The sequence below is a fragment of the Rissa tridactyla genome, chromosome 3, assembly GCF_028500815.1.
Source record: "Rissa tridactyla isolate bRisTri1 chromosome 3, bRisTri1.patW.cur.20221130, whole genome shotgun sequence".
Taxonomy (NCBI): Eukaryota; Metazoa; Chordata; class Aves; order Charadriiformes; family Laridae; genus Rissa; species Rissa tridactyla.
The window spans coordinates 15802189-15829658 of NC_071468.1; the positions used below are offsets into that span (position 1 = coordinate 15802189).

Sequence of the window (27470 nt, forward strand, 5' to 3'; positions counted from 1 at the left end):
TGAAAAGTAATACCTCTATTATACAATGATTTAAGGACACCATTCTTCAGGGGTTAGGGAAGATTTATATGGAGTGAGATGTACCACAGAAAGTGTTATACAAAAAGAAACTGGAAATTATCATAGTTTCATCCTGCCTGTCATTCTTTTTTTTTATAATTCTCATGTTGAATAGGTTACGATAAAGTTAGGAACAACAGCAAAATAGTTCGTCTCTCCTATGCGAGGCTGCTGGAAGCACTTATCTAAATGTTAAAGGGTGCAGCTGAGATGAGATTCAGACTTTTAAATGTCCTTTCCTGCTTTACAGAGAAGCCATTAGACTGGGGGCAGGGGACCAACCCTGACACCCTGCACTGACCTTGCAACACAAGACTTCACAACCTACACAAATACATTGTTTCTCTGGTTTTGTGTGTCCTCCAGTTTGACCAACTGGAATTCACTACAGTCAGTTCTTACCCAGTTTTCCACAGTATTTTCTAAACAGGGCTGTTTTTTGACAGGTACCAGTTCTGCAGAGGAAAGGGAATTCGCATTTGCTACTTGAGTGCCAGCCAGGGCCAGGACCTCTTTGTGGTAGGCAATGTATGAGCCCCAGAAGATTCTCCCTGTCCCAAAGAGCTCATACTGCAGTTCTTGAATATCCCCAAAGCTACTCCTGCTACACCTTCTCAGGAACTGGTTTTACATATTTTGTCTCTCAAGAGTCTGTGGAGCAGCTCAAAAAGCTCCTTAACATTCAACCCACCAAGGACTACCATTTGCGCCTCGCATGGCTCCTCCAGTTCAGGACTCCAGATCAAGCAGCAGGGAAGGCAGAGGAACGCACCTCCTTGGAAAGAAGGTGTGGGTGTAAAGTGAAAACACATCTTGAAAGGGCAGGCTCAGCTGAGGGACCATCCATCTAGCCTTTATTCATTTCTATGTCAGCGTTCTGTTCCTACTGCCAAAAAATACATCTATATTGGGCCCAGAGTCATCTCTGACATAAATCCATTGACTGCCACAGAGTTACACTGGGGATTAATTTGGCTCATCAGGTCTAACCTGATCTTGGCAGTGATTCAGAAGTGCAAACAGCAGGAAGACAGTTCTCTTAAACAATAGTAACAGACCGTGGCAAACTTATGCCTGCTGCTCTGTGTGTGAGGCTGATGAATCTAATTCAAACGTGAACTCAATCAGGGCTAACCTGAATTGCATGGATACATACTTAAGCAGAATTGATTGTAGAAAATTGATCCTATATGCATATACGCACTTTACTAACTCTTTAGCAAGTCTGTTTTGCTATGGGAGGACCAGGCTCTGCGCCGTACAGCAGCTGGTGTTGCTCTCCTTGCTCCCTAGCTGAGCAGGACCATGATGCCCAGTGATCCTGGCAGGCTGTCCAGGCTCACCTTGTGCCCAGAAGCTGTACAGCTGGGAGACTAGTTATCCAGCTCCTGTAACCCTGCAGCTTCTCACAGCTGATTGTTGTTTAAGCTCACTTCTGGCCTGGCTTCACCGTATCAGCATTCACTTTATGATGGGAGCTCAGTTTATGGACCGCACAGCTGGTACTAAGGTGAGAACTATACTTTACCCCACTACAGCCAAAGGCCTCTTGTAAGTCTCCTACCTTGACAGAGCTGTCAGTCTTGCAGCTCCACTTGTCTCTCCAGTTGCTCTAACCAGCTTCCTCCCTCTGCCCTGGAAACATTGCAATGTCACCTCAATTTTCTCCTCTCTTACAAATGAAGCTTCTGTCCTCTCTGCTGAAACTGTTCTCACTAAGGTTTGGGCAAAGAGTCTGGGCAAGTGTCAGGACCTCTGCTCCATCTGCAGCATTTCTGGCTCCTGGCTCTGGAGTACATTAGGGGCTCTCTGCTTTTTGACATCTTGCCATCTGCCTTTCTCCTATCATGTCCTCAACATCTCTCACTCTATGTTTCTCTTCCTGTTTCACAGAGGCACAGACTGAGCCTCTGCAATTCCCTTCCCCCTGTTTTCTGTTCGCTCCATACCATGCCTTCTTTAGATTTCATCCACACACGAGCCTGCATGTGCCATCTCCATCTCTGTGCCAGTGACTCAAACTCCTGCATCTCTTTAGGACGCTTCTCCCACGTCCTGCCCCGTCCTTCTGGTATCTCTGCTTGAACATCCTCTTGTCTTAACTTGACAATCGCAAAGTCAAACTATGTTTCCCTGTGTGGTGAATGTTTCTCACCAATGACACCACCAACCACCTTCCCATCAATCAGGCTTGCAAGAGAACAGAAAAGGAGGAGAATTACATATTTAATTCCTCCCTCTCCTTTTTCCGTGCATTCAGGTCACCCTAAGTACTATTCCTTTTTCTCTCTCACATCAACAAGTTTGATGTTTTTCTTTCCTTACCCTCACTTCAGTCGCTATAGCCTACTCTCCAGCCACAGTTCTCCTTCACACACCATAGAAAATGCTTTCCACTCTAAGACTTAACTTTTGGAGCTGATGAACATCTGTTGTTGTTATCACTTATATAACCTGCAACATAAAACCCCTACCCTTGAATTAAGGATCTGTTGTACTTTGTGTGACACAAGGTAACTTGTTGCAACAATTTATTTCTGTAATTAACAGATGTCCCCACCCATATTAGGAATTTACAAAGGCCAAATCAGTTGAATCACTGTTGTGTGAATTATTTTATTTATTTAATTTTTAAGACTAACGAATGGGTCAGATACTTTTCTTACACATGTAGACATCTGCAGTTCTAACCACCACAATGACAGAAGGCTATACTTTCTTCTACCCAAAGTCATTCAGTAGTGGCAGAGAGACAGCTGTTCACTAACACAAACTGATGACTTTGTGTTTCCCCCTCCTGCCCCCACCCTCAAAAAAAGCTTGGGCTACTGTGTGCTCTCTGAAAGAGTGGACCACTGATACACCACTATATACCACGATGTTCTCTTTCTACTTTGGAACTCCTTACTCTCCTATGATAATCCCTACAGGTGCCTGAAATGTATTTCTACAGTCATTATAGCTTCCTACACTTAAGCATTAAATAACCCCACATTTCTAGCTAAAATAATTCATTTTTCTTTCATTTAATGACAAAAACATAGCATTTTTTCTTCCCTCACATCTTACAAAATAAGATTTCTAGTACAGTATTGTACAAAGGCAGCAATCTGACACATTAGAGCTATTCTGCCATCTTTTATTGTGCCTGCACTGAAAAAAAAAAAAGCATGTATTTTTAGCTGACTGTGCTACACAGAACAATCTGATAGCAGAAGCCTGTTATTGTCATTCAAAGGAACATTTGTTTAACCAGATGCAGTCATGAAAAATTACCTTAAATTTTACAATTAGTATTTTCTAGAGGAAAAATGTCTGTTCCATCAAAATCCAAAGACGTCAGTGCATTAGGACCACATCACAAAGCAGCTGCATCTTACTAAGCTTTCCTTGGAGACAGATTGGAACAGGACCACCAACGCTCCAGGACCATCCACAGCAGACCATGTGTCTCTATCTCCTACTAGGGCAATTAGGACAGTGCAATAATCTAAGCAGAAGGGACTACTGCAGGATGCCAAGCTTGTAATGATGATGCTGTGCTCTGCAAATGGAACCACTGTCCTACGGCAGCTCCCTGCAGAGAAAGGCAGTAACAAGCTGTGCCTCGAGCTCCCCTGGCAGTTCCTGATGTATTCCCCTGCAAAAAACTAGAGGCAGCCGAGGGCTCTTTAGGAATCTTTGCATTTGCCTTTACAACTTGCTCTGTACTCTTCTCAGCTGTTGCAGAAGGCCCAAGTGTTTTGGGCCCAACACTCAGATCGCCCTGTCCTTTCCAGAAAGAGCCTCAAAACCAACCTGCTCCTGCAGAGGTAGAACAAATACCGCTGCTTAAGCTCGCCAGTAACCCCGCATCTGTTCTTGGAGGGAACGAGGCAAACAAGAGTTTTGGGCAAACTGGGAACGAGGCAAACTGCGTCCAGTTTTGGGCTCCTCAGTTCAAGAGGGACAAGCAACTGCTGGAGCGAGTCCAGCGAAGGGCAACTAAGATGATTGAGGGACTGGAGCATCTCCCTTATGAGGAAAGGCTGAAAGAGCTGGGACTCTTTAGCCTGGAGAAGAGAAGGCTGAGGGGAGACCTTATTATGGCATACAAGTATCTAAAGGGTGGGTTTAAGGAGGACAGAGCCAGGCTCTTTTCAATGGTTCCCAGTGACAGGACAAGGGGCAATGGGCACAAGCTGGAACATAGGAAGTTCTGTTCAAATACACGGAAAAACTTCTTTACGGTGAGGGTGACAGAGCACTGGAACAGGCTGCCTAGGGAGGCTGTGGAGTCCCCTTCTCTGGAGACTTTCAAGACTCGCCTGGATGCAGACCTGAGTACTGTGCTCTAGGTAATCCTGCTTTAGCAGGGGAGTTGGACTAGATGATCTCTAGAGGTCCCTTCCAACTCTGAAGATTCTGTGAAGAGCTGCCATCAGGATTGTGTTTGGTCTTTTGGCTGAATGTTTGGAAATGGGAATGGTGCTTTGCACAAAGCCCGCCATGCCTGACCTGAGAGACAGCGTGGCTGGCAGCAACACGTTTCAAGCTGATGCATGTGCTAGCAGTAATGCACGTCACATGGAACCAGTGCTTTTTTTGACCATCTGACAGAAAGCAAGACCAGATTTGGGGTGGGATGAGAGTGGGAAGAGGATTGGGCAGACTAAGGCAGTGTGATCAACTCCCCTCACTAATTGAACTAATACTGATCAAAATACACATAGAAGAAAGGTCAGTCAAAGGCTACTACAATACAGGGATGCAATTACAACTTGTGGGGTTAGGAAGTCCCTAAATCACAGCATACTTTAAGAAAGAAAGGATTATCAGGAGAAGGTGCTAGTGCATTTGCTGACGCATCGGCAGCAAATTCTGTACAAAGCAGAACCTGCGTGGTGCTGTGGGAAAGTGAGTGGAAATAATACAAAACAGGCATAGTCTGTACTATGCTCAGGATCCATGTGAAACATCGCATTTCTAAATCTGGGATTAAGACAATAAAAGTCTATTGGAAAAGTGCTTTTTATTTTCCAATTAGTGAAGATCAACAGCAGAGCCAAACTGCTCAGCAGGGAGAAAACACAAACATAGTTCTTATCCTTCTCAAACGTCTGGCCCTAAACTATTTATAATTCTTCAATATTTTTTAACATATGCAAATAACTCTGCATATATTTTCTACTTATTCTGCTTTGAACATACTGTCATTTCTCTACTAATGTCCATACTGACCGACAGCAGCACTTCATCTAGTTCTCTTTATCTTAGCATTTCATAAGTACTAATGACACCCCAGTGCATGTCTGTGTAACTATGTATGCCAGCATTCTCTTCCTTCTGTTGAAGAACAAAAGAAGGAAGGCAGAGAAGCTAAAGCACAGACTTTTGAAAACACTTAAGTCACCGAATTTCCACTGAAATAAAGGAATTCCAGGTTAAATCGTGCCTGAGGCCATAGTGAAAGAGCTGTCAGGTTACTCGATCAAATTCTGGCTTTCCTAGTTTAGCCTCACTGCTCTCCAAGGCTTTTGGCTATAATGAAAATGAAACATACATATTAGGATTACGAGTACGTACCAGAAAATGAGGATACAACAGGATACTAAATAATGTTTGTCTGAAAAGTCTCTTTCCTGTGCTGTCATAGTTTATATTTCTTCCTGTTTAACCAGTGTTGATATGTGCTGGGTTTTTTATGAGTTGAGGATAACAGAACTGGCCCAATAGCATACTATCAAGTGCTTATGCTGTGCAACTATATGAGGTTTTACAGGCTGAAGACCAGCTGCCAGGCAATTAATCTCTTTATATATTATATCTATAGATATATATATAAACCTACATCAGAGTCAACAGAAGAGAATCTGCCCCAGCAGACTCAGTGCAAAGTCTTACCAAAACTTTCCTAAACTTAAACTTAGCTTTCTTAACCATGGCTTTGAGGTACTAATAGATGTTTTTATTTGCCATCTGTGAGGTGGTGTATCTCCAGCTAGGGCATGGAACAGACACTCTTACTTCAGGTGTAACTGCTTGAGCTGCCACAATCAAGTTTGTTGATGGAGTTGTCAATGCCCCAGAAATCAAAAGAGTGAGAAGGGAAACCTTTCTATGTTAATCATCATAACAGGAGATTACTGCCAGATGTCATCCTGGCTGGCTGGGGTCAAGCAAGGAGAGGCAGCAGCCAGTTCCCAAGTTTCACCTGAGCTAATCTGTCAATGCCATTAATAAATACAGCAGCTCTCAATGCTACTGATGTGGAGCATGCAAGGACCTCTTTCATACTTTCTATACCATAGATAATGCATAAAGGAAATAACATTGTGAACATCCAGTACATCCTTCAAGAAAAGGATCTAAATATCACCATGAGCAGTGTAGTGACAGTGCTCCAGGTGTTCCACAGTCAGCAAAGCTAACAAGATTTTAGACTGTACTAGAGGAAGGATGTTACGGAAGAAGTTATAATGGCATTACAGAAATCAGTGATGTGCTGTGGTGGTTTGACTTTGGCGGGCTGTCAGATACCTGCCCAGCTGCGCTCTCACTCCCCTCCACAGGACAGAAGGCAAAAATAAGATGAATAAGTTTGTAGGTCAAGATAGAGACATTTACAGTCAAAGGCAAAACAGACTGGACTTAGCGAAAATATTTATTGCCAATAAAAAAAGGTTTGGATAGTGAGGAAACAGACAAATTAAACACTATCTCCTCCCCTTATTTTCCCCCTGCCTGCAGGTTCAACTTTACTCTTTCATTCCTGATTCCTCTATCTCAGCCCCACTGTGAGCAGTACAAAATGGATGGGGAAGGTAGGGGGGGTGTCAATTCACAGCAGTTCTTCTCTGCCACTCCTTCCTCCTGATGCTTTTCCCCTGGTCTGGTGTTGATCGTTCCATGGACTGCAGTCCTTCGGGACAAATGTGCTCTAGCATGGGCTCTCTACAAGTTGCAGCTCTTGTCAGAAGTACCTGTTCCAGCATAGGCTCTCCATGCATGTCTCTTGCAGCTGTTTTCACAGAGGTGTCCCCCCTCCCCTACAGCCCTCTGCTGCCAAAACCTTTTCATCAACACCCAGTACACATACAGTTCGGAAAAGAGCTGTCAAAGAGCTATGAGAAAGGGCAATGATAGTAATTACAGAAGTTAAAGGTTTTTATGTGAGGACTCATGAGAAAGATCAGGAGGTCTAAGCTTCAAAAATATACAAATTACATGAGACATGGTAGATGTATATGCATTAGGAAACAGCATGGAGGTCAGACCTACTTATGAGTTCTTGTAAGGACAAGACTAGATCCAAAAAGATGTGTGGGCAATGCATGATGTATTTTGAAACTATTAAAGCAAATGCCTTACTTTGCAAACCAGTTAATCAGTAGCTTTCATCTGACCTAACTTCAGGTATCTGAAAGGGAGGTGTCTCCTTAATTTGAGCCAGTTACACTTTGCAGTCAAAAAAGAAAAATATAGAGACAGAGGCTCCAGAGGGTGTGATTCACTTAACCTATTTTAGAGAAGAGATGAATCACGCGCTGATAGTTCCTAATTCCTTCCCACAGATGATAATGGCAACCAACTCAGATGCACAGGTAGACGTCCAATAAAAAGAACACTTTCCACTAAGCTATTTTGACTAAATAATATTACTAAAAATTATCTTCTGCTTTGGTGTATCAGATAGCTAATCAACTCCTTTAGGAGGAGCTTTTGCTATAGGCAGGTTATTGCATTAAAGACTGTCCTCTGAAACATCTAGTATACATCAACATACAGTATGAGGTACAACAGAGCAAGGACTTTGTTCTGCAGGACTCCTATGTCCTCGTTGTAGAATACAGCTATGTTATTATGGATACAGAGGAAGACAGGACCTAAACTATGGTTTATGGTATCCCTGTAATATCAATGTACGTCTTTTTAAATGTTATTTTTGCCATTCTTCCCTTTTGAGAAAGACAAGTAAAGACAAGTTCTCTGTTCTGATCATTACAGTTTATCAAAATGACCTTGGTCATTGCGTGAAGACTATGCAATGCTGATAAAATTCTCCTGCAACAGCAGGAAGACATCTAAATTTGATGTCTCTAGCTCCTTTCATATTGCCTTTCTTCTTGAGGGTATCTTTTTCCAACATGACAGTGTTTGCATGGTTCAGATGAGCCCTGTTGCTAAGAAACAAGTCCCAACTGTGCCTTTAAAACTCATCCTTTAAACATACAACTCAAGGAAATATTTTTCTTTTCATTACACTGTATTGTGTGTTTTTATTAAGATTTCTTTTAACTCTGATCTGACTCTTGGTGTTACATTTCTCTCACAAGCTTCTGGGATAGGACCCATTCTTTTTCTATTGTCTGTACAGTGCCATGGTCACCTACACAGTACGTTTTAAGGTCACAGTAAGACCCCATGTTGCACACAAATGTGATGTAAATGAGAAGGAATACAGTGGAGCGTACTTACTGCAAGTATCTGTTAATACTAAACTAGAAGACACGGTACAAATCAGTGTTCTTTCAAATGGCAACTCTAGGGTGCATCTGTGCTACAAAAAAAAAAGGCTTGCTTGGCTTTGGGTTTTTGGGTTTTTTGCCACATACTAACTAAAACACGCTGAAGTCTCCCTTGAGTGTACAAAATAGTGTGTAGCTTTCACAGGTATAGGATCATCTGAGGGAGTAACTAGCACATCCGAACTACCAACTGCCTTGTCCATCCTACCTATTTCTTGCATTTTCACTAATGCATGGCACTGACAACACCTCACTTCCTGACAAAGTCCAAGAGTGATGGAGGTAGTTCATCAAAAACAGTTTCCTTAGAAGAGATTAATGGAAACTAAGGTATGGCTGCCTGATTTGAGGCACGAAATTGCAAGAAGTCCATGTAGATTCCTTGCCAGTTGTGCCACCAACTTCCCAGATATTCCTCTGACTTCTCCATTCATATTGCAAACAGCCTAAGTGTGTGATATAACTCTTCCTTCATATTTCTGTATCATAACAGGACCTGAGTGTAGTCTGCACTTCACAGTGCTACTGAAATAATAATGCAGTAACACCCTGCTCAACCTACTTGGCACTTCTCATACCAGTAAATAGTGGACTTCTCAGGAAAGACTTAAATCACAGTCACTAGAGTAAGGTCTCATGTCATTTAGGTATGACTCCATTTGCAAAATATACTGAAGAACATTTGCTAGAATATGATGAAATGTCATAAATACTTAAAACCATGTTTGTAAGGGAGAAAGCAGGGTAAGTTTTGTGATGTAACAGCTTCAGATTTTTATCTTTGGTTACTGTCTAATTTGGGAAATATAGTTCTCATTGGGTATCCTACTTAATACTACAACTTAGGAAGCATATTCTCTGGTTTTAAGTGCATGTAAGAGCCCAGTTACACACCTCTTCTTCACAGTGAGTAATACTTATTCACAGGAGCAACCTCAAGGGACCAGCTCACATTAGTCCTTACATCTGAGCCCAATTCTCCTTGCACTGTTAAGGTACTATAAAACTGTGAACTCTTCCCATAAATGTTACAATAAGAAGCAAAAATGGTGAGCAGAGGTGAGGCAAACTGGTTCTAGAGGCTCAACACCATATTGCTCTGCAGGTTGTGGATCCCCAGTTCTGACAAGCAGGTTGAGCTTGCAATGGCTACACTTTGTACCTGTTTTGCAGTGGTTCAAATGACTGCTTGTTGCTCCAAGCAATGTGACCTGGAGTCCTCAATGCAACTAGAAATATCCTCTCTGAACAGTTCTGCCTTGGCACACAGAGAGTAAATGAGCACCAAAAGAATGCCTAGTGGATTGAAAACACTGATATGACAGCAGAACATATATGCACATGGGCCAGATCTGCAATCGCACCACGTATATACCACATTTCAGTTAATACACATAAGAAAAATCGTTTTTTCCTTGTGTTGATAATACCTAAGGGTGGGTTGGTACTATTTATTCACCACAGCTTTACCAAAAGGAGGATTCATTGTGTAATTGCTGAGCAAGAGTGGTTCCTGGGAACTAATGCTCGGTCTGAACTCTATTCCTGGCACCACCACAGGTTTCTTCTAGGTATCTGCTGCACGCAGCACAAGGAGACACATCCTATTTTTAACTATGTTGCCTTGAATCTAATATCCGAAGTGGGAATACTGAGGCTTAACTGTCATGGAAATGAGAATTTGTATGTTGGCACCCTTGTGCGTAAGGAGTTATTTGGATCAAGATGGGTTGGTGACCCAGAATGGCTGATGGCTGGACCCAGAGCCCTCCCCATTCTTCTATCCACATTCATGGCTTGGTTCAAGCTGTGCCTTGCACTTGTGCAGCTACCTACACCTCTGCAGCATGGGTATGAAAGAACACTAGCCTTCTGTGGCAGTATGTGATGTAAGGGGCTAGCTCTCAGGGCACAAAAATCAGGTCACCATGTACAGCTGATCAATGTAAACAAGATGAAAGTTAGATTACCTCAGGGAGTCAGCTTCAAAGGACTGCCAGGAGAATCCATTTCAATGTTGGTTTCGTGGGATGTGTGGGAGGAGCAGAGGACTGAGTGAAATAAGCACTCAGGTGCAAGTCAATGTATAAAATGACCTTCTGGTTTTTAAAAGAGAAAACAAGAGAGCATTTTTGTACTCAGAATTACCAATGTTTGTAGTTCCCGTGCTCTGTTCTTTCTTTTACATGAGAAAAGGAACCATCCCATCAGCTCTCTGTAGCCACAATGAAATTTCAGTAGGAGGAAAAAATCTTGTGATGCTGAGTCCAAAAGATTGTTTTAAAAAAAAATAGTATTTGTTTTCTAAAACCCCTGCTAAGCTGTCTCTGGTATTAATCAGTTTGTTGGGTGCAGAGCTAAAGCACAGAGACCATTATCATCCTTGCAATATGGACAGGAAGATTTGGCAATGCTTTCACAATTAAATAGATCAAGAGAGATAATTTAATGGTGCAGAATCTGCAGCATTAGAATCCATAGACTCTGCTCTAACTAAATTGTCTAACTACATCAAAACCAATGTACTTACTCTTTCAACAGATTACTTGATGACCAGTCTGGAGCAAATGAGTTCAGAAACAGGTCTGATTTGTTGCAATAATTTCACAAAGACAGAAGGAAGGTATGGGGAACCATGCTGACCCCACAATAGAAAGGGATTTTCTTTGGGCTACACCTCACAAATGTCTCAATTTGTGACCAGTTCTTTCTCACAGTCCTAAATCCTTTGTGAACCCCTCCCACTAGGACGGAAAATCCAGAGGGGGTTTCAGGGCAACGAGAGTTGTATGTCCTTGCAGTTGCTTTGTCTGTGTAGACGCAAGGAGATGCAGCTGTACTTTTAGCTAGAATTTAGTCTTCAGATTCTTGGAAGGAATTTTCAGTGGAAAGGAAACTTAGAGCTTCCTGACTCCACAACGGTGTTTACAAGAAGATATGAAAAAAAAAAAATCTTTTAATTTACAGGGAGTATAAATACATAAACCTTGATCCAAGAGCTTATTTCATCTTGCTATAAAGAACCTAGTCCTGACCACTGTCAGTGAAAGAGGTTTGACTATATGGGCCCCTCTGCATAGTGATTTCTATGGTGTCAAGTTGCCATCTCCTTTCCCCAACACAGCATAGCAAATATAATGATGGATATTCACACACAAAAAAAGCATGTTTATGGAAATCAAATTGTCATGGCAACAGAAGAGGTCTTGCAAGTATTTTAAAAATAGCGAATTAACAAAAGCCATTTATGAAATCTAAAATCCATTCTTTTACGAATGTGCTTAAAAAACAGATACAACAAACAGTTTTCTACCTACATAAGGAAGAAATCATTTAAACCCAAGATCTCACGTCACCATATGGGCATATGTAATAGATATATGCATATAAATAAATACGTATTTTAAACTTAAACCAGCAAAACTCTTTCAGCTGGACAGTGTTATACTAATGTGATCATTGGACTTACTTCATTTCAGCTAAATATTTTCACATAAATATTATGATTCATACTTTGTAAAATGACTCAACTTTTTAACATAGTAAACTTGTAAAAATGGCTCATTATAATCTAGTTTATTAACCTCCATTAAAATTTCAGTTCTTCAAGGGCTTTTAACACCTCAAAATGTACAAACACCTTTTTAAAACAACATTCTTATTTAGTTCAATTGAAACTTTTCCCAACACAATTTCAAGAATAATTTGACCATTTAGGCTTTGCATTCTTTACAAACTTGATTTTGTCATAACTGAAACAAAATTACTATCCACAAACTCATTTGTGAGTTTTGTGTGGATATTCACCAGTGCTTGTGGCAAACTGAGAGTTCAGCCTAGATAAATGACAAGCTGGTGAGATGATGGATAATTATCTGTCGTATGTTCAAGTTCATATTCCCAAAGATGGTAGCCTTCATCCCCTGCACAGTTGTATAAGTATAAGCATTATTACTGAAGTTAGAAATGCGGTACAGACTGAATCCCTGCAGTGAACAGGATTATGTTTCCAACAGCTCCTCTATTGATTGTATTCACCCTTTCCTCTAACAAGATTTGACCATGATCCACTCTGGGCATATCCTTTGGGTATGCTTATACTGGAGCTTTTAACTTAAGTTAGTGTATTACCAATCAGCTTTCATCAACCATCTCATTTATATTTACTAATCTGGATATTTCATAATCATATGCTGAAAGACATGACTGTCTGTGGTTTTGTCTAGTCTGGCAGAGTTGTAAATTACTTAGCAATTTATCTACTTTTTTAATTTAAAAGCTCAGTATAATATTGATATTCTCCAGTGCTAAAAAATCATGAATTGGGTTCTCCAAAACTGAGATTATTTTTTTTTTAAATGCAATTCATTCTTTCTCTCCTCCATCCCCCCACCCAGTTTTGGGTTTTTTTTTTTTGAGACAGGGTCATATCTTCAAATCCCGCTCCAAAGCCATGAGAGTTATGGTTTTTTCTTTTCTTGAAAGCAGAGAGTCTCATCTAATCAAGAGTCTCAAGGGACAGGGTTCTAAGGAAATACCAAATATTGTGAGAGTCAGGATTGCATTACTAGGCCTTTTGAGGGGCTGTCAAGTAGTTAACCAGAAGTTGTTTGGTCCCTAACTCCATCGTAATGGAAAAACTGAGCTTTGAACTGCCTTTATAATAAGGCAGTTGCTGGAGGAAGGAGGGTGAGAGCAGCTTCCAAGTGGTAAGATGGACAGAAAGCATTCTGTGGAAATGAGTATTTTTAAATCAAATATTCAAGTTCCATCTATTTACTTTTTCCTTGACTCTACACACAATGAAACCTACTAAGTTTATAACATCAGAAATCAGCAAGTAAAATATCACTAGGTAGAATGGCATGGGATTTTTCTCAAGTTCTTACCATGTTTTCATTTTAGGGCTCCTAGTTAACATAAATGCTCACAAACCCTGGGAAAAGTGGGAAGAGAAAGAGGGATTAACTCCTTCACTTGATGAAAAAGCTCCCACTCTTCAGCAGAACCAGGGAAACCCAGCTTTCACATTCCTGAGATCTCTAAAGCAAGCTCGGTCAACACAAATTCTTTCTCAAGTGAGGCTGGGCCCACGCTGCTGTCGCGTCCTGGGTCTGGCTTGTATTCAGTGATGTCCAAGGTTGCTGTGTGGTGCTAAGTCCAGCTCTCTGCTGAGGAATACTGCTGCCACACCAGCTTCCTTATGTGTGCATCACACCACAGCTGCTCCAGTTCACAGACCAGCATCTGAAAGGCGAGTGAGCTCTAACTGCAGTTTCAAATAAGGTGTTGGACTGTGAACTGGAATAGCTGCAGCAGAGGTGAGGATTCCCTTCTGCTTCCCTTGCTGCTGGAGCAGTAACTTCAAAAATCTGTCCAGAATTTGTGTAAGGCACAGATAATGTTTTTAAATGACAGTAAGCTTTCCCAGATGTCAAAACCTTTATACTAGCAAAATCCCAAGTACTGAACATAGGCACAACACTCTAAACTGCTTTACCTTCTTCCAGATATGGGCTGGGAGGCATGTCCTATGAGGAGCAGCTAAGACTTTGGAATTGTCTAGATTGGACAAAAGGAGGCTGAGGGGCAACCCCATCACTCTCTAAAGCTTCCTGAGGAGGAGCAGTGAAGGGGGATGTGGTCATCTCTTCTCCCTGGCATCCAGTGATAAGACACATGGGAATGGTTCAAAGCTGTGTCAGGGGAGGTTTAGACTGGACATTAGGAAGCATTTCTTTACTGAGAGGGTGGTCAAACTCTGGAGCAGGCTTCCTAGAGAGGTGGTCGATGCCCCGAGCCTGTCAGCATTTAAGAGACATTTGCATCAACACCCTTAACAACATGCTTTAACTTTTGGTCAGGCAGTTGGACTAGATGATTGCTGTAGGTGCCTTCCATCTAAAATAGTCTATTCTGTTCTGTTCTATCTTTATTGACCACCATCTTTGTACAGTGCTACAACCAAGTTCATGTACATCTACTGTACTGCTGCGACTGTCTAACTTCAAAGTTGTAAAGCTCTAAAATGAAGACAAGTCCAAAGACAGAATGTTACGTGGCAGATTGACTTTATATCTCATAGAAAAAAAGAAAAGAAAGCTCTTTTCCTTTTCTACTTTCCAGGTTGTTACCTCTGAATGAAAGTTTTCATAAATCCATTGCAAACTCCAGTCCCTTTTACAAATGTAGGGACTATTTTAGAATCCCTTTACCATCCAATCACTTGTTTCTCCACAAAATTAAAAATTGTATACAGATTCTAAAATTCACCTTTCTGCTTTGTGCCAGCTGCTGCCACCTATGGATGTGTTTGTGTTCAGGGTGCTGCATGCAATTTGATGGGTAAGAAAGAGCCTGAGACACCTGGTTGCTGCTTCCTGCTCCTCCCTTTACTAACCTGAACAGCTCCACAAACTCTCAATGCTCTTTTCATGGTGGAACATGGATTGCTGCTTCCCGCTCCTCCCTTGACTATCCTGAACAGCTCCACAAACTCTCAATGCTCTTTTCGTGGTGGAACAGAGACAAAATGGCAGGGAACTGCTGCAGGCAATGATGCTTTCTCAAGAGTTTGTAAATCTCTGCAACACCTACTGATTCAGAGCAGAACGATTCACCTCCACCCTGCAATCCAGACTAGCCAAAATTCACTCGTCAAAAGCACTGTCCTCATGCAAGTTACTTCCGTCTTCAAATCCTTTCACTCCTTGCTTCTTGCGGCAAGAAATTCCAGTTCTTTGGCCTTCTCACCAAATCTCTGCGAATGTACTTTTCTCCTTCTGGGCTTGATTCTCCCTTTTTCTCCACGTCACACACTTTGTCTGGAACAGCTTTCCAGACTCCTTAAAATTCAGTTGGTTTGCTTGGCCGTTTAACAGTTCTTCTCCACTGTCTGCTCCCACCTTCACTCTTAATCTTCAAGTACATCTGTCCAAATTGCATTAAATGACAAACAAGTCTGAAAAATGCTGAGCAAACCCTGTCTCCTTATGTGTTCATTAAGTAATGAACACCTCCACAGAACTGCTTCATCGACAGCAGTGATCAAAAACGTCACTGGCCATTTCTTTTGTCTTCTATTTTGATGGAAACAGAAGGCATGAGGGAGGGGAGAGAAACTTGTTTGTGTTTAAGTTTGTCTGGCACTGACAGCAATTCAAAAGCAGCAGCACAGCTTGACAGTGAAATGAACGAAAAAGTTGTTATAAGTGCAAGTAGAGCTCAAAAGCTGACTTTTATGAACTACAACTAGGGAAGAGCAAAAACTAACCAAAGGACATAAACAGTACTAAATATTTGGACTGTGACAGAGACTGTAGTCAAGAACAAGGCATTGCTGTGCTTTTGTAACTGCGTTTGTAAAGCAAGGGCCATGGGAGGATGATGAGTAAAGACAGCACATACATATGTGACTGTAGTGGCTATGTGGATAAAATCAAGGAAGGGATCCAGTGTAAAACACAGGAAAGGCAGAAAGAAAAAGAATAATATATTAAGTATTCAGGCAAGTATGGGCTAATAAAATACAGCCGGAAAGCAGCTTTCTTCCTAAAATACAGCAGGGCATGCCACTGGACACTGGATTAAAACTGAGGGGCCACACCAGATCCCTCAGCAGAGATAAAACCCTATTATGAACCCTATTTTTGCTGATCAGATGCACAGTCGGGAATTTTCTCAACTGAGGAGCTACAAATTTGAAATAATTTGGCATTTACTCTGATCACAAATTATCCGCGAAGCAGTTTTGAGTTTTACAAGCTTGTTTGTCATTCTAGATGGTCCAGACGCTTCATGGCACAAAAATACTCCAGACTACCCTGTGCTGGCAAGATTGCCGAGTGACTGTTCAATATGATCAGCCAAGTAAATTATATAAGACACTTCTATTTCTCACTTAAATCTCTGCTTAAAAAAAAGGCGGGGGGAGGGGGTAGAAAATCAATGGCCTTCTCCATATGGACAAGAACAGGAGAAGTAGAAACCTGCAGATTCAGTTGTTCTCTTGCCCAACTTTACCTCACCATGAGGAATATCTGATACCACTGCTACCAGCAATGGAGCAGTAACCTGGATGCACACATTGTATCGCAGGTCTCCTTTCTCACCTTGCACACACAGATGAAGAAATTACCATAAAGAACTTCTTGATCTTTTCAGTGGAAAACACAAAACCCAATGGAGTGATGTTGACTGACAATAGGTTTGCTTTGTTTAATTATGCTCTCATGAACAAATAGCTTGTTTCTGCAGACTACCATACATCCCAGGCTGAAAGGTAATGTTAGCTAAAGAATTCCATCAGTGAAGTTCACAAATTCATACAAACATGTGAAAAACCTTTGTTTTCCACAAATGAGCCTGTAAATCACCCAGATTCATTGATTTGCATGTCCACAGGAAAAAAAATGATTAAAAAGGATCATAAATGCCAAAGCAAGTTTGATATTTTAATGCACAGGTGTTTGAAAGCCCCAATTTATTTTCTGCAATATTTGCCCTACTGTAGATGAGAAAATGTGGTTTTTTCCTTGAAATTCTTTGTTTCAATAATGAAGGTGATGGATGTCTGCTTAAGGCATCTATTTACCATTCCAACAACAAAAATAAAATGGGTATCAATAATTTTATGCAGATCTCATCCGTGCAACTTTCCTGAGTGTTGTGTTCTGTACTTCTATTCAGCTCTTCGGAAAGCTCATTCTGCTGAAGAGAGCATGGCTTCTAATGAGAGCCGTCTGCAGATGCTTGGCTTCTATAATTTCAGCATTAATACCATATTTACATAGCTGAAGGTCTAGCCCTTGAACTCTCACGACTGAAGCAGAATAAACAGATGGCAGAAGACTTGTGATACGGAGCTGACATACCCATGAACAGGAGAGCTGTACACTGGGGAAGAAAAAAGTTCAGCAGGCTGGGAATCATCCCTTCCTTCTCCAGCTGTCTGTGAGAGCCTGTCACTCATGATCTTCTCCACCGGCTATTTTATGGCTTATGGGTGGCTGCTCTCCTATCTTGCACTAACATAATTTTATGTTAGTTTCAATTACTCCCTGCATAAAAATAGTATACATGTATAATTCAGGCTGTGATCCAGAAGTCCACCCCCTCCCTGACAGGAGGGATTAATCTTAGAGAATACCTCATACTTTCAGATAATTCCACTCACTTCTCACATTTCCCTCAAGTTCTCCCCTTTCGTTTTCCCCCTCCCACACACGTGATGTCGAGGGAAGGAAAAATGGGTAGGAAGGAGGGCAAGATTCCCATGTATCAGCTCAGGGAATGACAGGGAGCCAGAACTTCTCCCACGCTGACTGGCACACGGCAGTTCCAAGAGAACACAGTCTGCCAGCTAAAGGGCATGGCCAGCCCCTTCTCTCACTTGCCATCTGTAGCACGTACCGGCTGGAGGTGCACACTGCTCAATTCCGTGGGAACTAAAAAGAAAGGATACACCACCAATTTATGTCTGCTGGTGTCATCATCTTCCATTCTCCAGAGCTTATCTCAGCATGATTTGGCCCTGTGGCCTCAGAGCCTGCTACAGAAGTCCTATGCCAAACTGGGAGGTTACAGTGTCTGTGACATAGGGTGCCTGTGGTAGAGCTGCAACGCTGGTAGCTAACAGCACGATGGCTTTTGGTAAGCACTCACTGAGAACAGCAGCTCCCTCTCCTCCCTTTCATACTATCTGCTCCTACCCGAGCCAGGAACACCTTCCCTACAGCTCAGCCCTGCGCCCACATCAGATGCAGAAGACCACATCAGACCATGAAAAATTCTCAAAGTGGTTGCACCTATAACAATGAATGGAAGCAGTGTGTAATTTCAAGGCTGTTCTGCAAAACAGATTACAAGTAGATGGGCTAATCAAGCTTTTTTAGGTTGCATTTGGTCTGAATTTTAAGTTTTGGCAAGGCAAAAGTTACCTTATTCCCCTGGGTAGGAAAAATTTCCTATGAGTTTTTTGTAACGTATATGAAAAGACTAATTAAAACCCAGTTTACAATGCATCTTAAAACCTGCAGTTCTGGGTTACTACATAAAAACCTGAAATTAACCAACTGAAAAAAATACACTGACTATAAAAAAAGAGAAAGTGTTACTTCTCCCGTCCAAATAGAGTACTACTACAAAACATAAATAGCATAAAGGAAAAATAAACTGGATGTTTAAAATTCTCAGATTTCACCCTCATAGATGACTTCCATAACGTAGGAAAGATAATGTAACTGAAAAAAATAGAGGCTTTCAGATGTTGAGAAACTGAGTATTTGGTAGCCTGCATTGGAGCTCAAGTTCTATTCGGTTATCATTGGTCTGAAGTACTGGGGACTAATGAACACTTCAAGAGCTCCGGTCTCCAAGCAGTGAAACACTTGGTTTATTCGGTGTTGCCTATTTACTTGTCTATTCCGGTGCCTTCTGACCCTTCATTGCAATTGCACTGCAGAGTCTACACATGAAAGACAACTACGTGCAAAACAGACGAGGAATGAATTCAGGGACTGAAAAACAGAGAACTTCCATTACCACCTAAACACAGTCCCACTCTCCACCTAAGCAGGCAAAATACACAGCAAGCTTGTGAAACATCATTTTAACATGTTATAAATCTGGACTACAGGAATTGATGGGAATTTTGCCATTCACTTCACTGCGAACAGGCTCACATCCTAGATGTGAATACTTCACACCACTCCAACTATTCTTTATTTTACAAGTGTTGGTCGGTTCATCAAGATGGCTGAAGTGCAACAATGACACAAGATCTCTTTTTACCCCGGCTATTCCTGCCAGTAGATCCAGTAGATTTGCGTTCCTCCTGTTTCCCCTTGTGTGTGGGCTATGGGATACACGACAGGATATGGCTAAGATTGTAAATATCTATATTCTACTTGGGTATATTATCTCAGAGTAAATTTTCTATCTAAATGCATAGGATATTAGCAGCTTCATTTATGTACAGACTAAGTGGTAGGCTTTGCATAGAGAGTCTGGGATGCATCTCCAAAACAACGCTTTTTGCCAGTCTGTGAGAACACCACATGGAAGGATTTATTTTAATTTGTAGTTTGTTTGTTTTGCTACTTTTGCAACAGAAGATCAGGAGGAACAGTGGCATAGACAGCCAAAAAGTACCACTGAAATCAGTGCATCAAAAACAAGTTTCAAAGAAAAACATCTGCCTCTTAAAAGACCGAAATAGAATTGAAACCATTTTGGGCTGGTCCAGCCAGTCAGTGATAACACAACCAACATGGCTGCAAAGTCCAGACTCTCGAGCTTGCAAGCCAGCAAGGGCTGGGAGCCCTACACACCCACCTTTAGAAAGGAAGCACTATCTGCTGGCATTCCTTACTGATACCTTCCATGTGAGAGAAGGCACAACACTGGCTACCTCCAGCAGCCCTGCAGCAGCAGACGGAGAAAAGTTTCATGCAGATAACGACACCTCAGGCCAATTCTGGCATGAGGATGGCTTATGGGGATCCTAGGATGATGGAAGAACACTGAGGGTTTTCTAGTGTGCTGTGAAAAACAGTATACTATGAAGTATAAGATCATTCAAATGAGGAAAAGGGTATAGGAAGTAATTTTTTTTCGTTTATGCCTACAGTGACAATGTAGTGTCTTCAATTCCAATGGAAAACTACACTCACTTTGAAAGCTCTGGCTTTGAACACCTCTCTCTGAAGATGGTGGGAAATTAAATACTAAATAACAATAACCTAAAAACCCATGAAAGCACTCAACTGTAGAGTTTCTGTTTGATTCATCACTCCTCTTTCTTCAGGTGGCTGCAAACGAGGGCTGCAAAATCAAGACACCTGAGCACACAGCATTACATCTGTAAGCACGTATACCAATGCCATTCTTTCCACAGGAAAATTCTGAGGTATTTCAGAAGGTGGAAGTTTTCCTCTGGAGTACATCCGCAGGTTCAGAGCAAACACACTGGAAAAGCAATGGCTTGTACATGTTGCATGCAGCATACCACTCAGACTTAGGTAATACTTTAATCAGAAGAACTTTAAGAATTTCAGATTCATTTAAGAATTAAGCCACCTGAAACATATAAAGCAGGTAAGGGCAGGGCAGTAGCTCTTTAAAAGCAGGGCAAGCTAGGAGATACTCCTATGCCACAAAGATGGCTCCTGCAGTGGCCATAGTAGCAGAAATGGTGACCAGGAATGGACTATGAGAGATGCAAGGTATGGACTAATGGCTTTTGCTTAGTTTTTTTTTTGAATGTGATTGTTTTTCTTGCAATTAGAATACTTGTATTTAGTCTTGGGGTTCCATCTGCCTTTGTAGTATTCAAACTCTAAGCTCCAGCTGCAGTAAGCAAATATTTCCTAATTAAAAAGGAGGAAAGGAAAATACAGAAGGGATTACAGCCACAGTTTAGGGATGCATTACCCGAATCGCTCACTAGGGACTTCAAATCCAAAAACACTGAATTCCCACGGTTTCTTTGGATATGAGTTCCTTAAGTGTAGCGGTACAGGAGCAGTGTTTTTCAGGGGAGCCCTTGGGGAATGGGGGGAGCTGGGCTCTGACAGCTGGCCTTTGCTGGTGAGAGATGTGGTCGCTCTGCGCCTTGGTCCTCTCACTAAAACTACAGTTCGCGAAAGCCCCAGGAGCTGAAGCCCCTCCCTTAAATCACACCGTTCCCAGCGCCGGGCCGTGCCCCGACTGAGGTGAAGGGAAGGGTGGGAAGGCGCAGGGGGGCTCAGCCCCAGAGACCGGTCTCTGCCTCGCCGGGTCACACAGCCAAGCTCCGCCGCGGGGGGGGGACACACAGGCAGTCGCCCCGGGCGCCGCTCCCTGCCCGCTGTCCGAGGACAACGTGTCACCCCGTCTTCCACGAAGCACGTCGGCCGCGGCAGAGCCCCGGCGCTGCCCCGAGGGGACGGGCGACCCTTGGCTCCACGGCTCCCTGCCGGCCCGCTCCCCCGGGGACCCCGCGGCGGAGGCGGCCACCGCTCCCCGCTCCCTCCGCAAAACTTTCCGCCGCGGCGGAGAGGCTCGCTGCCTCCCGCCTTCCTTCCTTCCCTCCCTCCCTCCCTCCATTCCTTCCCGCGGCGCCGTCGGGGAAAGTTGCCGCTGCGGCGGGGTCCGGCTCCCCCAGCAAAGTAGCGGCAGGTGGGGACAGCGCGTCCCGCCGCCCGCAGTACCACCTCCCACCCCGGTCCCGTCTGTACGGCAGCACCTCCCGCTGCGCCCGGAGCTCCGCGGCTCCTTACCCAGCCCCGGCACGAAGGTGTTGAGGAAGAGGCAGATGACAGCCACGGGGAACGGCATGTAGGGGATGGCGGCGCGCAGGGGGCCCTTCTTCTCCCGCACCTGCACCACCACCCCGCTGGAGGGGGCAGCGCCCCGGCTGGGCTCCCCGGCCGCCGCGCCCTCGCCCTCTTTGGGGAAGGGATCCATGGCCGGCGCGGCCGATGCTGGCGGTGGCCCCCTCCGGGCACCCAGCTGCCGTTGCGCGCGCTGCCGCCGCGCGGCCCCGCCTGAGCGCGCTCCCGGGTGCCCCCGCGCGCGCGGACCCCTCCCCTCCCGTCGCCGCCGTTACCGCCCCCAGTCAGACCAGGCACGAGCCGCCCGCGCGCTGCGGCTCGCGCCGGGGTGTCGGTTAAAAATGCCCCTGAGGCGATCTGAGCTAACGGACACGCTGTCTGCCCCCACCGCACCCCTCCTGTCAGGGCTTCTGCCCGGCCGCCTCACACAGGTCAGGTCCCCTCTCCGCCCCGGTCTGTGCGCCGGCACCGAATTTGGTCAGCTCGTCCGAAACGGAGCGGGGCGGTGGCGGTAAGCGGTGGAGAAGGCGGGCCGGGCCGTAGCCGGGCTGCGCCCCCACCACGGAGCGCGGCCCCATGGTGGGCGCTGGGAGGCCACAGCCCCCGCCTGGGAAACGAGGAGAGAGGGGAAGAGCTGTCCCGTTTGGCCCTTGGAAAGGGGGAAAAGCCACTTCAATACGCTTTTAAAAATAGCTGCGCTATGAAGGTGTAAGAAAAGGTGTAAATTAAAGCCACGCTCGTTTATTGTTTGGAAAAAAAACCCACCCTGCTGTAAGGCGGAAGAGAAGGAAAAGGGAGAAGAGCCACAAGAATTAGAAGGAAGGGAAAAGTACACCCCCTGAAAAGCTAACCACAGTTTGGGACGGTGAAAATGTATCTTAATTCACATCATTACCACTAGATGAAATATCCTTTTGTAGGGCTGGTAATTATTGTTCAGTACACAGTTTAATGGGCGAAATGGTAATAGAACTTGAACGCATCCGTAGTTAAAAATTATGACGAGGCTGGTTGCTGCAGATAGGGTTCAGCAGAGGAAACAGGAAAAATATTAAAGGCATTAATCCTGATATAAAATGTAAGTGTGACATGCATACAGGATTTTTGCATAAGAGATGCAGGGTAGCCTATGTCTTAATGTGCATTTCGTAGCTGAATTTTTGCTGAGGAGTTCTTGCTAGGAATTTAGACCCCATCAGAAAATCTTGAAGTACTTTATATATGCCACCGGAATGCTGCCTGACAAATACATGATTCAACAGGTTAATCGAAATCAATACAAATTACTACAATTAAGTTAGTACAATAAAAAAGCTAGGTAAACTAAATTACACAGATGCAGAACCCTGTTCCTAGATCTTTTTTTTTTTTTTTTGCTTTTCTAATAGCTGGGTTCTGAATCATAAAAACATACACATCCCATGTAAAATTTCTTATTTTTAACGACAGGGTTGGGGGTTTTTTTTGCTTATCTTCTGAGTGCCTTTCATCCAAAAAAAATCTGACTTCTTTTTAAACAAACACAGTTTAGACGTATTTCTGGAGCCTATTAGCCAACCTGGGCTGGCTGTGGGTTTTTTATGGTTTTGGGTTTTTTTATGGTGACATTTATTTCTGTCAAAATAGTCCATGACAGCCTATTTTATCTTCTAGACACAAAGCTATTGGAGGGATGCACCTTTCTCTTGAAAAGGTCTGATGTAACTGACATGAAATTCTGTCTTTCTCTGCTGAGTGATCAAACTGCAGTCAGATGAGAAATCTTTATGGTATGAATATTGACTAATTAGAGCCTGTACAAAGCACAACTCATAGTTGGAACATTATCAATAACTTGCAGTGATAGAATTCTCTGTAGACTCAACCAGATGATGAACAGATAAATGTTCTGGATATCATGTGTGGGTGAGCCCACATTACTTACACTAAAGGCAAGCAAGAGGCCATTGTGAGAATAGCCCAAATAGAAAATCAAAGACTAAGATTAATTAAAACAATATTTTGTCAGAAATACTTAGTAACAGCTTGTGCTTTTATGGAAGATTTCCTTAGAAGATCTCACAGCATTTGACAAATGTGAGTTAATTAATTTATTTCTTTAAGATTAGTTGGCAATGTGTAAGGCTTACTCCACGAGCTACTAAAATGCAGCCACTTCTAGACTGAACTGCATCATTAATTCTGTGCTGCCAGTGTTCATGGAAGCTCTCAGGCGCCTCAGGCAGAAGTTATGACTGACTCAGAGTATATTAAAGATACCATCGTGTAACAAGTTGTGACACTTCCAAGCTTCTCTAAACAAGTGAATTGGTGGCAACATTACTCTGCTGTGATTGTTCCATGCTCAAGTGGTGCATGATAACCATGCAAACCATCTTATACGGAGCACCCATGTGCTGCATGCTTTACCATTACTCGGGAGACAAGATTCTGTGCACTGGAGAACTTAAGTGAGGGAAGACAGTTGTTAATGAAAAAGTGCACTAGGACCTAGTTAAAAAAACGTGACCCAGGGCTGAATTTTTTGTGGAAAATGAGGTATCACGTATAAATGTGATACTTAAAATATTCATCTCACTTCTCAGCATGAAAACAGCTCACAGAAACGATACACACATTATTTGTCTGCAGCTGAAACAAAAAATGGGGTTAAAAAAACTCAACCTAACCAAACCAAGTAACCAAAAAAACCCACCTGAATTCAAAGTGGCATTTCAAGCTGCAGAAATCCCCTGGCACACCACTGTAGCACCAGTGTATTGACACACAGGACTGGGGACACGTCCTCCCAAGACTTCTCCAAACTTCTTTCCACAGTAGTGCTGTAGGAGGCAAGCACTGTAAAACTGAAGACAAGTATTGCAGCTGTGCCTCAAGGGTGGGCACTTAGTAGTCTTAAGAAGATGAGATACCTTATTCTCCTGAATGTCTGGTGAAAGAGTGGGTATTGTAGTTGGCCCAGGTAGCAACAAGACTGCAGGACTCCCGCAGATGGGTGGGCTTTCCGTGCTGCTGTATCTCTTAAAACCAAAGAAACCTGGCTTCTGACTACCTCTAATCTTGAAAAGAGTACCTATAATTGCCAGGTGCTTGACAAGCAAACATGAATAGAGAACATGTTTGTGAAATACCATTGTCTCAGTGCTGTCAAGACTTAAGCTGGACCTTCTGATTGACAGAAGCTGGTGGTCTTACTATGAAGCCTTTGTGGTTAGTTACACTGCAAGTGGATGTTGCTGTGGGAAGTATATGCTGGAGCTTTCATCAGTGTCCTGGGAGTTTTATATGTGTTAGGCGTGGAGGAGTCATGTGGTAGGTCATGGCCACCAAATTCCCAGCCAAAGGCAGCTGATCACCTAGCTGAGAGCAGCAGAAGGCATTTATGTTACAGTCACTAGCTGACTTTCAAGGAGTTAGGATGTGAGACTTAATAATGGAATGTTTTCCCTCTCTTGGGTTTCTGCAGTGTATAAATAGCTGTATTTCAAACGTTTTGCAGGTATGGGTGTTTTTAATTATACCCTAACGGGTAAGTGAAGTGCTGCCAAGTCAAAGGGAACGTCAAGATCAGCTGGTTGTATGCGTTTGCCCTGCTGTTGTAGACTAACTTCTTTTTCTGCTTGTACTAGTATTTAAGTTGTTCTTTTGCAGTCAGTGGAGAAGTAGAGATCCTGCAAATGAAAAGATGGTACTTCTCTGTTACAGTGGTTTGAGGACTGGGCATGCTGCAGTTTGCCTCTGACTTTGGAAAGGGAGAAAACCTACAAATTGAATACCAATGACATACTTACAGTAACCAGGGGTCCATCTTTTTGAAATAAACCTCACTCGTGAGCTTGGATCCTTTCCAAAGTCATTGTCTTAAGTATCATACAAGCCTGTTAGGAGAGATACAAAAAGAGACCCAAACACAAATTAAATTAGAAGTGTTATTAACAAAGACAGTAAGGAGCCAAGCAGAGCTATTGCTCGCTAACAGGCCCTTGGGTGCAGGAGGAGCCCTGCAGTCTGCACTCCAGCACACCACTGTAAATCCAGCCCTGATCCAGGTATTGTGACCGAATGCAGGGTTTGGTTCAGGGAGTCCAGCTTCCTCCTAACAGAAAAGATCAATTAATTCCATTCATGTGCAGGAGATCAGAGTTGTTGGCTCATAGACATGACAGTGTCCTTAACAAATCCTTTGTATCATCTGAACTTGAGGCTGGGGAGCCCTGTTTCTTCACAGAGACAAAGGTACCTCTGGGTGCAGAGGAACGGTTTATTCATTAAGTACCACTTGTGTCCCACCTCGACTCTGTTCTGGCAGGACTGTCATAGCACTGAGACCTCATAAATTGTTTCCATCTGACAGACAGTCACATGAGGCTGGGTTTGATGCGGTGGACTCTTCCTGGTGCAAGTGAGAGCTACGCTTAGTGCTGACGTAGTACATGGGTATATCGTGCACACACAAGACTCCAGACTAGTTTGGTTACAAACTCCAGAGGGACATTTAAAAAAAAATAAAAAATAAAGCTGAAGTGCCCAATCTGTTGGAAATCCTGCACTGCTTCCAGTGGGAACGATAGGAGCCTTATATTTACTAATTCATCTTCCATTACATGACTTTTGACAAAATAATGGGAAATCTTATTCTTTTCTTAAATTTCTCTTAGCCCAAGACTTTTAATGGTGGCATTTGCAGCTATGTCCTGAGAGTATATGATGCTGCCAAGATCACCAAGAAATGCTTTGGCCTCCAGCACAAAGCTGTTACCCTGGCTCCTGCCTTCCTTTCCAGGCGTCAGTTCAAGCATCCCTTCATCTTTGCAGCCTGTGTGCAAACAGTTGCAGTCCTTTCTAGGAAGCGTGAGCATCTCATCACTGATAGTCCTCGTGTTTCAGTGCATGTAGCTCTTTTCCTTTCTTCCTAGCTCATGGTGTCCATGCAGTTGTTCTTCCTCCAAACAGCTTTGTACTGTTATACATTGACCCCACGTGTCTGTGCCAGGCTCTGTAACATCCCCTAATCTCTCCCAATGTGAACAGTACAGCTCGGAGAGAGAAAATCCGTGGTAAGTAAATCCTCCCAATATAGAAGCTGGGAAAAGATAGCTGAGAAAATGTGTTCCTGTCATAACAAAGACAAGATAGGTGGGGAAAGAGGACAAGCGCTAGAGAAACGTAGTAGACATACTGGGGTAGCCCAAAGCAATTCTGCAGGCACAAGCTTTTCTTTTTTCCCCTGTTCCAAGTCATACACGCTTGCCCTGCAAGTAGAGTGGACACCCCAGTCAGAGTGGCTGCAGCTCCCTGTGTAAGGAGCCCAAACAAAACAGCATCCGTTAAATATGCAATGATACTGAAAGGCACATGGTTCTTCTCTGCTGTGTTTCACTTTTGAAGTCCAGTGCCAGCCACGAGGGCTTCTCCCACATAAGCCCTTCAGCCTTGTCTAACACTGTCTTGTTATGGAAAATGCCTTCTAGCAGCAAGTTAAATGTCAGTTGTCTTGGAGTTTGAGAAGAGAGGAGGGTTTGTGCTTTAAATTCTCTAGTCTCAGTCTCCCCACATGCCAGGTTTTCCAAGAAATGTGAGATAGGAATGG

General features: G+C 43.2%; 1 protein-coding gene across 3 annotated transcripts in view; it reads right to left on the bottom strand.

Annotated features, from left to right (window-relative positions):
- The window catches only part of STUM (stum, mechanosensory transduction mediator homolog), a 51108-nt gene extending 29028 nt beyond the window's left edge, over positions 1-22080 (bottom strand). For all 3 annotated transcript variants that reach the window (XM_054196696.1, XM_054196695.1, XM_054196694.1), the window contains exon 1: positions 21827-22080. In XM_054196696.1, the coding sequence (XP_054052671.1) occupies positions 21827-22013 (187 nt within the window). In that variant the 5' untranslated portion in view covers positions 22014-22080. The remainder of the gene's footprint in view (positions 1-21826) is intronic.
- Positions 22081-27470: the final 5390 nt, after the last annotated feature.